This window comes from Drosophila busckii, chromosome 3R (assembly GCF_011750605.1).
Source record: "Drosophila busckii strain San Diego stock center, stock number 13000-0081.31 chromosome 3R, ASM1175060v1, whole genome shotgun sequence".
In the NCBI taxonomy this organism is placed as follows: Eukaryota; Metazoa; Arthropoda; class Insecta; order Diptera; family Drosophilidae; genus Drosophila; species Drosophila busckii.
Genome location: NC_046607.1, coordinates 3,377,041 through 3,391,909, shown reverse-complemented (window position 1 = coordinate 3,391,909; position 14,869 = coordinate 3,377,041). Strand labels below are relative to the sequence as shown.

The following is a 14,869-nucleotide window of genomic DNA, read 5'->3' as shown; positions in this document are numbered from 1 at the left end:
CTTTCATTCCTGTTGCTTTTGTGCTGCTGCTAGAGATGAAAGCTGCTCAAGCAGTGGACGCAAATCCGCAACGCCAGAGCTTACGATGAATCAAATATCATTTGGCACTGCACAAGGTAAGTCTTATTTCAGGTCTTAAATACCTGCTCAAAAATGCAGCCTTTGAATTTCTGGCTCTAAGCGAAATCCCCAAGCAAGCGCACGCGTTCCTGGCGAATCGCTTAAATAATTTATTTGCCAGCGACGACAAATTTTGAGTTTTTCTCGTCGCTTCTCAGAGCTTGACATGCAGTTGCCAGGACATAGGTTATTTGCCTTGCCACTAAATAAGTTCCTGCCACTTTTCTGTGGCTACAAGCGCTTAAAGTTTCATGCCAGACTTACATATTACATGCGCCGCCTTCAGTCATACGGTTAAAACTTGGCCCGCAACTTTGAGCGTATGGGAAATTGGCTCAAGCGCTGCTGTCAGCCAATTCCCACACTTAACTGAGCGACGCCTTCTAATTGTACAGATTTACCTGTCAGCAGCAGGAATTTCGCAGCAATACCGTTTACCGTTTAATATTATCTGAAAAATATACTAACGCTTCGCCTAAATTCAATTAAACTTCACTTTTTACACACAAAAGTTCCAGGTTACTTATTTTTTGGCCTAACGCCGCAAAGTTTCGTGAGAAACATTTAACTTGATAGCTAACTTTTCAACTTTTGTGCCTCTTTTTTGTACTAGCTCATTTAAAATATATACAGGTAGGTCAATTTCAAGCCACCTGTTGCTCTGTTGCTGGGAACAGTTGACAGTGCGCATGACACCAAAAATTCAAATCGCACATGAGCGCCAAAGCCAAACTGTTCTTAGCATCAGCTGTTGTCTACAGTAGACGCACGCTAAATGTAATAAATTAAAGCACAAGTTGTAATTTTTATATATATTATTAATATAATAACTTTTTATTTTGCACAGTTATGCACAATATGTTACTCGTGTTTAATTTTATATGCATTTGCTTAATTTTGTTAATCAAACTAGACGCGCTTAGAGTTGAACTAAAAATCAATTCTCATTAACAATTTTCAAAAAAAATGTATATATATTTGAAATACTTGGAATGCGCATAAAAGTTTGTTATTTTAACTTTCTTGATTCGAATAAACTCTACTTGCTAAATATAACAACGAAGTCATATAAACTTTCTATATATATTTGTATATATATATATATCGTTGAATATATATGTATATACGTTTACGTTTAAAGCCATTAGGTTCTTGTGTAGTGAAATCCTATTTGATTTAAATTGGTACTTTTTGTTTATGATTATCATAATTTTTTTTGTTTTTTTCGTTTGCTTTGTTGCTTTAAAAGGTTTAAGAAAATGTAATTAAAAATATATGTGTGTATTTTTGTTGTTTCTTGTAAATATATATAGATTTGCTTTGTCTTTCTTTTACTTTTAGTTTCATAATTGAATAATTGGACCATTTGTTTTATGACATCGTGGCTTAAAAATCTCTAATAATAATAATAAACATTACTTGTTGTTTGTTATTTTTGTTGTTGTTGTTCCGCACATTTCCCAGTTAAATACTTAACGCTTAACTAACGCACATAATTTACATAATTATATAATGAACATATGAATTATTTGCAACAGTTTGTTATATATCTCATATATCTATAAGTATGTTTACTTGTTTGTTTAAAACGCTTTACAAATGTGGCTCACCCAAATTTCGTTGCCCAATGTAGGCTCGATAATAGTTAGATATAAGTATTACATATAAGTATGTATATATAGTTAGTTGAATATGCTAATTTTGCTTTTCACTAATTGATTCCAGTTAACGTTTTTGTCATAAACAACTCTTTACTACTACTACTACAAATCGTTAGGCGATAACTGTTGGATTGGATTGTATATTGCCTTGCTTAGCAAATTCGTTAGGTTATTCGTAATTGGTTCTCTCTATGGTAACTAAATGGTTAACAACTTGGCCCCCAATTCAACTGAGTACTTGTTAGGTCTATGTATGTAATGGTGTGTGTGATTGTATGTGTGTGCTTTTCTATATAGATATGTACATAGTGCTCTATTGTAGATCGACTATTGTGTTGAAGCTCTCAGCTCTCAGTGGACTGCATCGATGTCTCGCTGCGCGCGCGATATTTTCAGCTTATCCTTGGGCGTATTATCCTCACCAGACTCTAGCGCAAACATTTTCATCTTTTCCTTGAACGACAGCTTCTCGGGCACTGCATCGCCGGCACGTTGTTGCTGCTGCTGTTGCTGCTTCTCAGCCAAGCGACGTGTGCGCGGATCTCTGTGGATTTGCCAAACAAATTGAATTTTAAAACCGCTTACAATATTAGTGGGCAACAAGCTTACCTGTAAACCTCCTGGGCGCCTATGACGCCCGGCGTTGATTGCACCGTGGTGTTCCAAAGTGCTGCATCCGGCGTTGCAGGCATTGACGGCAACATGGAGGCATCAATGCTGTGCTGCAAATACTGCAAAAGCAAAACAAACAAGTTGAGTACGAAATTCAAGTCAGCGCTTATACTTAGTTTGCTACTTACACTCGCATCTTCGCGTATGGTGTCCAAATCCTGATGCTCTAACGCATAGCTATCGAGCAAATATTGTTGCTGCTGCTGTTGCAGTTGTTGCTGCTGCAGCAGCAGCTGCTGTTGCTGCTGGTTGTTGTTGTCCTCGTCGTGGAAGCTCACACGTTTGTTGTCTCGCTGCAGCAGCGGGGGTGGCGTGCTAAAGCCCATGCCACCGCCTGTGGCAGAGACATAGGCAGCATTTAATTCCATAGCGCTTAGCGGCGATGCCTGCATGGTGTTGTTATTAAGGCTGCCACTCAAATTGTTGTTGTTGTTATTATTGTTGTTGGTTGCCGTTGTGCTATGCAATGCTGCTTGATTGCTGGTGGCCGTTTTTAGCAGACCCATGGAGGAGTTGCCGCCAATGCTGCCACGCAGCTTCTGTTGCGACATAATCAGATATGAGCTGTTGCGTTCGGGTGGCGGCGGCGGTGGCACCACCGCATCCAGCACTGTCTCATTGTTGTTATCCTTGTCGAGCATGCAGAGCTGGGTTAGCTCCCTGCCCAGACTACAAATGGGATGCTCTGTCTGCAGATGACGGTCGTCGGCAAAGCTGGCGGACTTTTGTGACTTTGAGGGTGAGGAGGGCGCACCGGCTGCCGCATTGCCAGCGCCGCTTTCAGAGTAACGATTATTTTTGAGTATGCTCTTGGGCTGCTGTGTGCTGACTGTGGCTGGTGGTGCTAGTTGTGGTGCTGCTGCTGCTGCTGGTGGTGGTGGTGGTGCTGCTGCTGCTGCTGCTGCTGTGACTGTTTCCACAGCATTGCTTTCGCTTATTTCAGCCAACTTGATCTCCGTTTGGCGATAGCTGGTGATGGGCGTTTGTATGGCACTGACCTGGCCGCTGGCTGACAGACGAAATAGTTCTTGTACATTGTCCTTGTCGTATGGCTGCTCTTGGTCCTGATCCTCCTGCTCTTGCAACTCTTGCGCACGTCGCTCAAAGTCACGCTCCAGTATGAGCGTTTTCAGTTGCTCCTCCTGCTGCGGCGTGCGCGCCATGATGACCGACAGCTCAGAGATTTGCTGCTCACGCCACTGACGTATGTGCTCGCGTCGCATTTCCAAATCCTTCTCACGCTCCTCTCGCTCCCAGGGATTGCCGCCACTATGCAGTGAACGCGTAGCCGCTTGATTCGCCGGCAAGTAGCTGCCCTTGGGTGGATCCAGTGTGCTGGCCACATAGTTCATGCCAGGCCCCAGCTGCTGGGCGCTCTTGAACAGCGGATGCGTTGCAGTGGGCGGCAGTGGTGGCTTATCCTCACCCAATGCATGAGTGGGCAAATAACCAGCCTGTTGTTGCTGCTGCTGCTGCTGTTGTTGTTGCTGTTGCTGCAGTCGTTGCTGCTGCTGCTGTGGCTTGGGCGCGGTGCTGGGCGGTGCTGCTGGCTTGCTGGGCGACTGCAGACTGCCCATTGGCTTCGGTGGCAAAGTTATAAAGTTGGGCGATGGCTGCTGTTGCTGCTGTTGCAGTTCGTAGAGCGCAGCAGCTTCATGCAGCTGACTGCGACGCGCATGTTGCTGATAATCCAGTCCGCCATTTTGATAGCCAGGCACAAATTCATTGACGTTCTGCATGCTCTGACTGCTGCTCATGGGCAGCTGCTGATGAGCGGCTTGCTGTTGCTGCTGCTGCTGTTGTTGTTGTTGTTGCTGCTGCAGTTGTTGTTGCTGATACATGTTGCTAATGTTGGGCATGGAGGGTCCAAGCATTTGCTGTAGACGCAAAGTATGTTGAAAGTTTGGCTGATTCTTAGCGCGATTGCCAAGCGTGTGTTGGCCATTGAGATTGCTGCTGCTGTGAGCAAATTGCTGTTGCTGTAGTGCATGTTGTTGCTGCTGCTGCTGTTGTTGCAGCTGTTGCTGTGCAGTTTGCTGGCTGTGATAATAAGCGGAAACGGGGCGCGTGGGTGGTAAATTAGCGTTGCCCTGCGGCAAATGTTGCTGGTAAGCCGATGCCTGTTGTTGTTGCTGCTGCTGCTGTTGTTGTTGCTGTTGCAGCGTGGCGGCGGCATGCGGGGAATTTCCATTGTATGCGCTCATGGCGGCATGTGCAGACATTGTCGGTCTGTAAGCAAGCAAAGAAATTTATATTTTATAACATGTTGTTAAGCTTAAGAGTTACGAGCAGCTGTTGCTGTTGCAGCTGTGCTCATGTTGCTGCTAACAATCAATTTGACTGCATTGCATATAAATAATCACAGTTTAAATTAGTACGTAATCAATAATAATTCTACGTTCATTAGCAAGAACAAAATGATGAACTTTAAACTTGTTATAAGACATATAAAAGTGTATCATGAAGTTGTGCAAGTGTATGTAACAGAAAAGACTGTAGAGCAGAACGTAGACTTAGAAATATAGACTGAGTCGTCTATCTCTATGAGCAACAAGCACTGAGCGACTATAAGAGCTAGTTGCAATTTAAATTTTTTGTCAAAGCGTATCAAAAAGTTGGAACTTTAATGCTTGCTTGTTAATTATAATAATTATTGTAATGCATCAAAATGCCAAATGTTGCGTATCAACATTTATATTTATAGTTCAGTTTATTTACTTTCTAGTTGAATTTATTGTTGCAGACACTTAACTACCCAAATGCTCGTTATTAATGACATTAAATTAATAGCTTTAAGTGAAGCCAGCTGCGTTATTATTTGTTGCAGGTGCCATGTGCGTGTGTCTCTGTGTGTGTGTGCGTAAGAGTCGACAGCTTAATTGCTTGTATGTGTGAACTGTGTGTCGTTTTGCCATTTAACTGAAATTGCTGCTGGGTGTGCAGCAGCAGCAGCAACACGTGTTGTAACAACAACAGCAATGATAAGCTAATTACTCACGTACATGGCACATTTGCACAAGCTGAAATTCACGCTTAATGGGTATAAAGCCATAAAGTAATTTCTTGAAACGCATAGTTATCCTAGAAATAGCAACAATAAACTCTAGACACTCGACTGGGCTGCATCAATTATTAAGTTGAGTGTGCAGGCAACTAATCATCAGCAACATACTGTCCGTCTGTCTGTCTGTCCAACTAATTCACTTACCTTTCGTTTAAAATTGGCTGGCTTTGATTTTGTGCACGATACACGCTTAGATTCTGATAGAAGCCCTGCTCGTTGACATTTCCATTAGCATTGCCATTTGGCATTGTGTTTGGATTGTTGTGGCTGCTGCCATTCAACTGCCCCACGCCTGCTCCAGCATTGTTATGCAAACTGTGCGTGCTGCGGGATTTGGAATTGGCCAACGCTGTAGTTAGAAGAGAGAGAGCGAGAAATCAATTAGAGTGGAACAGTGTTTGGAATTATAGGCGGGTTTTATTTGGGGGCTTTTGCGGTTTTGCGGCGGGCGGACACACTTACATATGTTGCCTGATCCCGTGTGATGATGCAGGGCCGGCACCGATTTACTATTGGGCAGGTGTGCAGCTAAGGGATTCATACTACTGTTGTTGTTGTTGTTATGGCTATGACTGTGGTTGTTGTTGCTCATGTTGTTGATATTGCTATTGCTCAAATTTAGGTGCTGATTGACGCTGTGACTCGTGTGGCTGTTCGCAATGAGCGGACCACCGATGCCGCCCAACGATTTGGACGATTCGGCGCCGCCCATGCGACTCAAATCTCGCTCGGACATGCGGCGATTACCTGATGTTGTTGTAGTTGTTGTTGTTGTTATATCCATCAGCCATACATTGTTTGTTTGTTATTGTTGTTGGTGCATTGGAGTAGGTTGTGCGGGCGGAAAAGAAATAAATGCGTATTTGTTTTAGTAATCACCCAGTTAAATATTTATTTTAAGCGCATACACATAGTATGCGTGTATTAGTGTGCGTGTGTCTCTGTGTGTGTGTGTACTACGTGTGCTTATATAATTTGAATTTACTATGCATACACAACTGTAATCAACAGCAACAAATCTACAAACTACAAACAAAACACAAAAGCCATGCCAGGTTGCAAAAACTCGATTAAATATTTAAGTACAAAAGCTTGCAATTAAAAAAATAAATAAATAAATAACAACGCTGTAAAAAACGCACAAGTAAATTAATCAATTATGACAGACAACAGCAATAAACAATATGAATTATAAATTAAATTTGAGTTAAGCACAGCTGCACTAATTAAATAAGCGAAAATCAAATCTACGTCAAACTAAAAGTTAACGTAATGCATTGTTTGATTTTTTTGTTATTGGAAGTAATTACAACAACAAGAACCTCGGTGCATGGCAATTGGGTTGTCATCTGTGCGTGCATCGACCAGTTGCTGCTGCTGCTGCTGACGTAGTTGCTGCAACATCATTATCATCGTACTGAGCAGTTCTGACAGCCACATTAGCTGACATTTTGTGCAGCTCGGAGCAATCACAGGAGCAGCGGGAATTGGCGGCAGCCAGCTCGTCGTCGTCGTCGTCATCATCATCATCAGCAGCATCCTCTTCGCTGCAGCTGCATATGCAATCGTTGCTGCTGCTCTTGGCCAAGGACAGCAGCAATTTGGCTGTTGAGGGCGGTGAGGAGTGAGGTGTTGGCTTTTGTTGTCGCTGCTGCTTGTGGCGCTTCATTTGCCGCACGCTGTGCGCCTGGCGATTGTTGCACATGACGCTGCGACGACAAAGCAAATGACGTGACAGCGGCTCAGCTGCTGTGTTGCTGGCAAGTGGCTGCTGGCGCTGCTGAGCTGCCTCCTGGCAGCTGTCATAGCACTTAAAAGTGGGCAGCGCATTGTTGTTGCTGCTGCTGACGTTTTGGGTATTGCTGCTGTCAGCTGGGCCACGACAATGCGCGCAACAGGGACAATCACAGCTCAGCTGGGACTGCTGCTGTTGCTGCTGCTGCTGCTGCTTGGGCGGTAACTTTACATTGTAATCCTTGCCAGCGCTGCCAAACAAACTCCACTCCTTTAGCTGCTTCAGTATGTCGCTCTGTTCGCCATGGCTGAGTCGCTGTTCACGCCCAGCTGTTAACGCTGATGTGGACTTGGATCTGCTGCGGTTGGGCGCAAAGCTCTGATGGGCATTGAAGTAGGCGGCCATTTCGCGCACCTTGCCCTGACCCAGCGGCAGCTGAAAACTATTGGGACTGAGACTGGTTTGACTGCTGGCGCGACGACTGCGCACAATGATGTTGTTGCTGCTATTGTTGTTGTTGCTGCTGCTGTGGATGGCGGTGCTTGGCTTTGGGCTATGTATAGTGCTGGCACAATATAGATTGCTTATATTTACATTTGAAGTGCTGGAACAGGAGTTACAGGAACTGTCACTAGGAACTTGTATGCTAATTAAGGGCGCAGCCGCTGACCTTTTATGCGAACGCTGCGCATTCAGCTGGCGGCAAACCGAAGGCGACTGCGTGCGCAGCAGCGGCATGCGCTCAATGGACTCACTAGACGAACGCTGACTGTTTGAGCCAGAGCCGCCCGAGCTGTAGTCGTTGGCTGAGCAGTTGGTGGAGCGTTTGGTGTTTAGCTCGCGTCGAATTTTCTGTATAAGCGGCATGCGCTCGGCCTGCTCAGCGCCCAGAGATTCGCTGGAGGAGTTGACAGCAGTTGCAAAGTGACTGATGGCATCATGTGTATGATACTTGCGATCAATGCTGGGCGGCACGCTTGTTCCAGGCTGCTCCAGATCAAAGCTAACAGTTTTGCGATAACCAGCGGCAGCGCTGCGTTTGCCCACCGAGGAGGAGGTGGAGGAGCAAGTGGGCAGGTTGTTGCTGGCAATGCAGGGACGCTGCTGTTGCTGCTGCTGCTGCTGCTGTTGCTCATCTTCATCGTCTATAAAGGGTATGTCGCCCGAGTCGGCCATGCTGGCAATGCTTTCCTCATTCAGCGGCTGATGCGCATCGCTGTAGCAAGCAAAGTTGCTAAACGACTCTTGGGAGTTGCGCGTCGATTGCTGCTGCTGCTGCTCAGCTGCAGGCGGCGGCTCATCTAGATACTCCTCTATGTAAATCGAAGGCGGCGGCGTGCGTCGCAGCGGACGCAATGGACTAAAGTGCGGCGCTGCAGCGGGCGGCTGATAATAGCCGGCGACTGGTTCATTGGATAGATACAAGCTGCTGGCGGAGCGTGCAATGGGACGCGTATCGCGATAACGCGGATCTATGTGCAGCTGATGGCCCAGAGCGCAAAGCTCCTCCTGCAGGCAAGAGGCGCTCAGACGACGCACGGGCGGCGAGGCGGCGCGCATGCAGGCAAAGGATTCGCGACGACTGCGATTGAGACTATCGTCGGATATGGAATTGTTGTAGTAGCGCGCCTGTTGCTGATACGAGCTGTGGCGACGTTGCTGAGAGTGTTGCTGATATTGTGGCTGTTGCAAATAGTTGCTGCTGCCGGCGTCTTTTATATTTGTATGGCAAGCATGTTTAGTAGAGGATTTAGTTGGGTTTAAGTTAAGTTTAGCTTACGTCACAGCATTAAGTTTGAGTGTGTGTATGTGTGTGTGAGCTTTATGTGTGTGTGTTTTATATTTAATGTTTGTTAGCAGCTACCCAGGCACCATTTCTAGTGTGTGTGTGTTTGTTTGTTGTTTACAGCTGCATTGTGTTTCTTTGTGTGTGTGTTGGTTACTCACCACGCTGTATAACGGGACTGGGCTGCTGCAGCAGCGTGGCTAGCCCATGATAAATGGCACCCTGCTTGGCCACCTCCAAGCTAACCACTGGACCAGTACGCACCAAATAATCAGCAGCACTAAAAGTAAATTGCATAAATAAATAAATTTAACTCAAATTTATGCCAATTTGTTTACCGCTCTTGAGTGATGCCAATGAGACTTTGCCCATCTACGCGCAGCAGTTGATCGCCCGCTTGCAAACGTCCATCCGCATCGGCGGCGCCACCAGGCACAACGCTCTTTATATAAATGCCCAAACGCTCCTGGCCAGCGCCTTTGGCTGCGACAATGGACAAGCCCATGCCATTGCTATTCTTATGCAGCTTAATCAGCTGCACCTCCGGCTGTGGCAGCTTGTTGGACATGGCGCTGGAGCTGCGTGCCTGCTGCAATTCAAAAATTATTAGCAACTAGTTTACTTATTTACAGTTTGTGGTGCTTACATTAAATTGATGCATGTAAACGGTCCAGAGACCAATCGATGTGGGCTGCGCTGCCAGACGGCACATGCCCTGCTGCTGCAGCGGATTCAAAAAGTCCACCAGGCCGCTGGGTATGCCACGCACCACATCGCAGCTGAAGCCATCGTCGGGCAGCAGCAGCGCCAAGTGCAGCTCGGGCGACTCCTCCAGCCGCACTTCGCGTCCATCCGCACGCGTCAGCTCATCCGCTACAGACTCAGCCATGCGTATGGCTGTGTCCACCAGATTGCGCGGTATTTTCTCCAGCTGCAGCAGCGCTGCCATTTGCAGTGAGTTCAAGCGAAAGCAGGAGCAAGCCAGCTGCTGTATCTCCTCCACCGAGGACTTGGGCGCCTGCAGAAATTGCGCGCATTGATTTATCTTGGCCAAATGGCAATCGGCCGCTAGTTCAAGCCCCTGACGCTCAGCCCAAAGCTCCAGCAGCTGCAGTCGCTCCGTCATCACGCGTCCCCACTCCGCCGTGCACATGTGCGAATTGGCCACAATCTGTGTAAGCAAAAATTAAGCATTAATAGGCTGTTGCATGCTACATTATAAATGGCCTGCTCGTGGGCCGCTCACCGTATTGAAACATATGACATTGATGTAGTGAAAGAGCTGCGAGAACAGCTGAATGGTCAGCGCAGCGTTGACGCGACAGCGACGCAGCAGCGCCATGGCAGAGCCCAGAACAGTGAGCACCAGTCCAGCAGCCGAGTCATGATCAATCGTTTCCGACAGAAATTGATTGAGCGTTTGCGACAGCTCCAAGCGAAAACAGTTGACCAAATTGCGAAATGCCGTCTGCACCGCCTCAGCGAGCACATCCTGAGCCTGCACGCTAAACGCGCTAATGTGACGATCCGATTTAAGAAAATGCAGAAACTCCGAGCTGTTGGCCATCCAGAATGCCAATATACGCGCATCTGTGTACTGCTCTTGGACTACGCCGTAGACCAGATTGGCCACATGATGCAGAAATATGGTCAACTTGTGAGCGCGCTCTGTGGGCTGCAGCTCCGGACGGTAGTGGGTGGAGGCGCGATATCTGCGAAAAAGCATAAACAAGCGTTATTGATTTTTATGCATAGTCTGACCCTGTGCAAATGTAATTTGCGCTATCGTGTTTACTACACTAGACTGTCTGTCTGTCTGTCATTAATATTAATAGCGCGCAAATTGGGTCAGCAGCCAAGATAAATCATCATAATTGTTAATGAATTGTTGATATTGGGCAGCTGGGAATTTAGCTTGGCCTCAAGTCGATGCTGAGCTAAGCACACAAATTTGTCAGCTCAGCCTCAACTGTGAGGCGTTCTCTTGTGTCGGACACGTAATTGAGAGCTCAGATTTTGGGTTAAATGCATGCGAGTGCAAATGGCATTTCACTTGACTTGATTATAGCTCAACATGCTATGCTAATGTATCAAATGATTTATAGTTAAGCCAAGCCCCAATAAGTAGGCAACATTTATATGCAGCAAATTGCTTGGCAAACTTTGCACTTCAAACATTTATGCTGTTGCTTAAACAAATGTTTGCTTTTAAACAAATGCCCGCAAGCTGTTAGTTGCAGCAAAGTTACACCTAAGCAATTAGGAGTTAATTGCACGCCGTGTGCGTTAGTCAGTGCAGGCAAACAACAAACAGACAACATGAAATGCGTTCACAGACAATTTGCACTTGTTCATTTCGCTGGAACTAACTGGAGAACGCACCTGGCACACAGATAAAGCGAATAGACTGGCGCCAGTTTAAAGTGCGGCACATTCACATCCAGTTCACTGATGATGTGACGCAAGAACAGCTCCTGATGTGTTTCCGGAAATTCCAAAACGGCGGGCAAAATGGGCTCCTGTCCTTGATTATCGCCAGAGCCGCTGCCCGCAGCCGTCATCAAGCCAGCGCCAGGCATCTTGGGCGATCTAAATGAGGTATGCGTATTAGAAAAGCAACATTAAACATGCTGAATTTTTAGTTAATATAAGCAAAGACATAAAAACTGATATATGAGCCAGACGTATAAAAATGCAATAAATTCGCAAACGAACAAATTAAATGCACACGTAAAATGTGTAGGTGTGTATGTGTGTGTGTGTGTGAGTAAAAATATATGCACATATATAACAAGCTGAAAAATATTTGTGTTTGGTGTTTGAGTTTGTAATTGTATTTATATTTGTATTTGCTCTGCTGTTGAATTTGAATGCTGCACTTCCAGTAGAAAGAGAAAGAGAGAGAAAGGACTTTTCATTGTATTTGCACTAAAAGTCATTTGCAGTGTGTGCTGAGCTTACCTGTCCTGGCTATTGGAGCCACTGGATTTCATGCTTGATATGGATTTAGTTTCATTCTCCAGATTACCTTCCAAGCTCTGGCCATCCAGCTGATGTTGTTGTTGCTGCTGCTGCTGCTGCTGGTGCTGCTGTTGTTGATGGTGTTGCTGCTGCTGCTGCTGCAGTTGATCCTTGCTATCGACAACATCACGCAATGAATGCAGCGTATGCTCTGCGGAATTGTTGTGCAAGCCAGCGCTAGATTGGCTCAATAACTGCTGCTGCTCATATTCACTTTTATGTGTCTGTGTTTAAAAAGAAAGTTTAGTGTGTGTGTGTGTGTGTGTGAAGTTTGCTTTACTTACAGAGCTCAGCGCGCCATCCTCATCGTTCCAGGAGCCAGGCGACATTGGAGAGCGACTAGCGAGTTGTTGTTGTCGTTTAAATTGGTGTGAGTGTATTGGTGTAAATTGTTTCAAAGTTTATTGTTGTGAGTGGTGGGTGAGGGCGAATTAATGTGGTACACAAACAATAAAAACAAACAACACGTAACGTACATAAAAAGCCACAAAGGCGTGAACATAAAAATAAAATAACAAAATACATTGGCAAATAAATATGAGTACAGTATAAAACAAAAAGTTATATAACATATAAAGCTGAAATTTCTATATAAAGCTATAAATGTTGCCTTCAGTCGCGCTGCTGCTGCGAAAGTTGCTTATAAATGTGAAAGCAATTAGAGTCAATCAACTGTGTTGTGTTGGCAAAAGTTAATGCAATCTAAAATCGTTAAGAATTCATTAACAGCACTAAACGCAACAATTTGTTTAACCAGCTTTCAATACAGCAGACTCAACTTTCAATTTTAATGAACTTTTCGCAAACTCATTGCCAGCAACACTTTGCTACAAAGTTAATGTTAACTATGCAGCAAACTTTTGGCAACATTTACACACACACACTTACCTCTCGTATAGGCAGGCAGAGTCGAGCTGGGATTGCGACAGCGCCAAATTGTAGCGCCCATCAGTGGGTGAGTCCAGAAAGCGATACGAGGCGACGCGTCCGAACATCACAACTGAGCCGTTCTGTTATTAAATAAATAGCATTAATAATTAATAAACATTAATTAATGCTTAAATTACTTTTTATGCTTATTCAAAAAAAAAAACGTGTGAACACAACGATTTATGCTGCGCCACTGAACTGATTAGAAATACAAAATGACAAAATTGGGGCGTTTCGAAATCAGTGACAAATGCTAGGACGCCCCCATTTAAAATCTACACTATAGATAAGAAGACAACATAGACAACTTAGTTTTCAATTATAAACAAACTGTGAGTGCGCTTTAATTTAATTTATAGTGCATTGCGCTAGTCGTTTTATTTATATTTTAAACATATTGCATAACAGCGCTAATGTTTTGTTTATATTTATTTGTTTGCGCTCATGCGTTGTTTGAGTTCATTGAGCCGCAGCCAACCCAATTTGCCAATTGAATGCAGATACAATAAACATAGCATAATAATAATGTCAGTGAATTAGGCTAAATCTAACTGTATGTAGTAGTTCATACAGCTACATCTACAAACTCGAACATGCTGCGGCTTATCTCGAGTGCGTAAGCAGTGAGTGTGGGCGACGCTCAAGTTTGATTTTGTTTATTCGGTTGCGAATTCATCAAGCGTAAAGTCAAGCAAAGTTGCGTGAGAACAACTTGAAACACAATTGTTGTTGTTGTTGTTGTTGTTGTTGCTGTTGTTGTTGTTGTTGCATTAACGTCAGGAAAGTTGTCAAAACAAAGATAAAACAACTGGAAAAGGTTGAAGCAGCGAGTTTGGGATCTTGGCACAAAAGTTAAAAACGTTTCAAACTTTAATTTGTAGAGACAATGTCAGTTACAGAGTTTTGTATGTTTAACAAACGCTTAATTTACAGCGAGTGCGGCTTAGAATTCTATTAAGCCAACATTTCTCAAAATGCTGTGTGCACTTGAACTATTTTTGTATTTCATTTCAATGGCCACACTCAAGTTGGGCCAGCAGCCACTTTAGCTGCCGTCTGGTCTGTCTACGGCTTCGGCTCATTACACATTTATTACATGGACAATCAAATCCTAAAAGCCCCCGCACGTAAATATGAACTGAACTGGAATTGGAATTGCGTGCGCAACGCTAAGAGGGTCAAGGATGTGCGCAGACTGTACTTTTAGTCCATGACATGTCACAGCTAATTAATCCAAATTGTTACACACACACACACACACACGCGCGCCAAGTTAGTCATTCTAATTAGCTTGGAACAAAAGCGAAGGTCGCTACTCACATGCAAAATAGTCGGCTGACTAATGTGGTGGCCATTGACAAAGGTCAGCGCATCCGTATGCAGCGGCGTGACCGTACAGACGCCCTCATGCAACGAGATGAGACAATGTCGCGGCTGTATGGAGGGTCCGAATAACTGCAGGCAATTCGTATTTGCCGAGCCAACCTCGACGGGATCGCTGCCCAGCTTAATGCGTCGGCCGCCGTCGCCGCTGTGCGTCACTTCGACCAGCACTGGACCCTCACGATCGCCGCTTGTGTGATTCGCGCCATTCGCAGCGCCTAGTGGCTTTTTCTTGCGTCGTCTTGGCTGCGAGTCCGCCGGACGGCGTCGCACATGGAACATTATGGAACCTGCAAACACACACAAAAGTATAATAATATATTAAAGTTACGCTTTAAATTCAATTGCTACTTGCTAAATACATATTAATGTATTATATTGTTAAAACTGCAGCTGCCTTTGTCTGACAAATCTCGTTGGGAAGTGGCGACTTAGCTCACTCAATGTGAATGCTGCTAAAGCTGAGCACAATGCAATGCAGTCGCAAATGCAAGCAG

At 44.9% G+C, this 14,869-nt stretch overlaps 1 protein-coding gene across 12 annotated transcripts in view; it reads right to left on the bottom strand.

Annotated features, from left to right (window-relative positions):
• Nucleotides 1-1,405: 1,405 nt before the first annotated feature.
• Nucleotides 1,406-14,869, bottom strand: part of LOC108602696 (afadin) — a 38,753-nt gene continuing 25,289 nt past the window's right edge. For 2 of the 12 annotated variants that reach the window (XM_017990834.2, XM_033294223.1), the window contains 14 exons: nt 14,310-14,662; nt 12,948-13,069; nt 12,344-12,398; nt 12,000-12,283; nt 11,421-11,627; nt 10,285-10,750; nt 9,685-10,209; nt 9,377-9,627; nt 9,200-9,318; nt 5,980-6,264; nt 5,662-5,866; nt 2,582-4,682; nt 2,391-2,512; nt 1,406-2,325 (listed from right to left, as the gene is read on the bottom strand). In XM_017990834.2, coding sequence (XP_017846323.1) covers nt 2,133-2,325; nt 2,391-2,512; nt 2,582-4,682; nt 5,662-5,866; nt 5,980-6,264; nt 9,200-9,318; nt 9,377-9,627; nt 9,685-10,209; nt 10,285-10,750; nt 11,421-11,627; nt 12,000-12,283; nt 12,344-12,398; nt 12,948-13,069; nt 14,310-14,662 — 5,288 coding nt within the window. In that variant the 3' untranslated portion in view covers nt 1,406-2,132. Of the gene's footprint in view, nt 2,326-2,390; nt 2,513-2,581; nt 4,683-5,661; nt 5,867-5,979; nt 6,265-6,839; nt 8,965-9,199; nt 9,319-9,376; nt 9,628-9,684; nt 10,210-10,284; nt 10,751-11,420; nt 11,628-11,999; nt 12,284-12,343; nt 12,399-12,947; nt 13,070-14,309; nt 14,663-14,869 lie in introns of those variants that run through there. The other 10 variants (XM_017990835.2, XM_033294224.1, XM_017990836.2 and 7 more) reach the window with 9 other exon arrangements.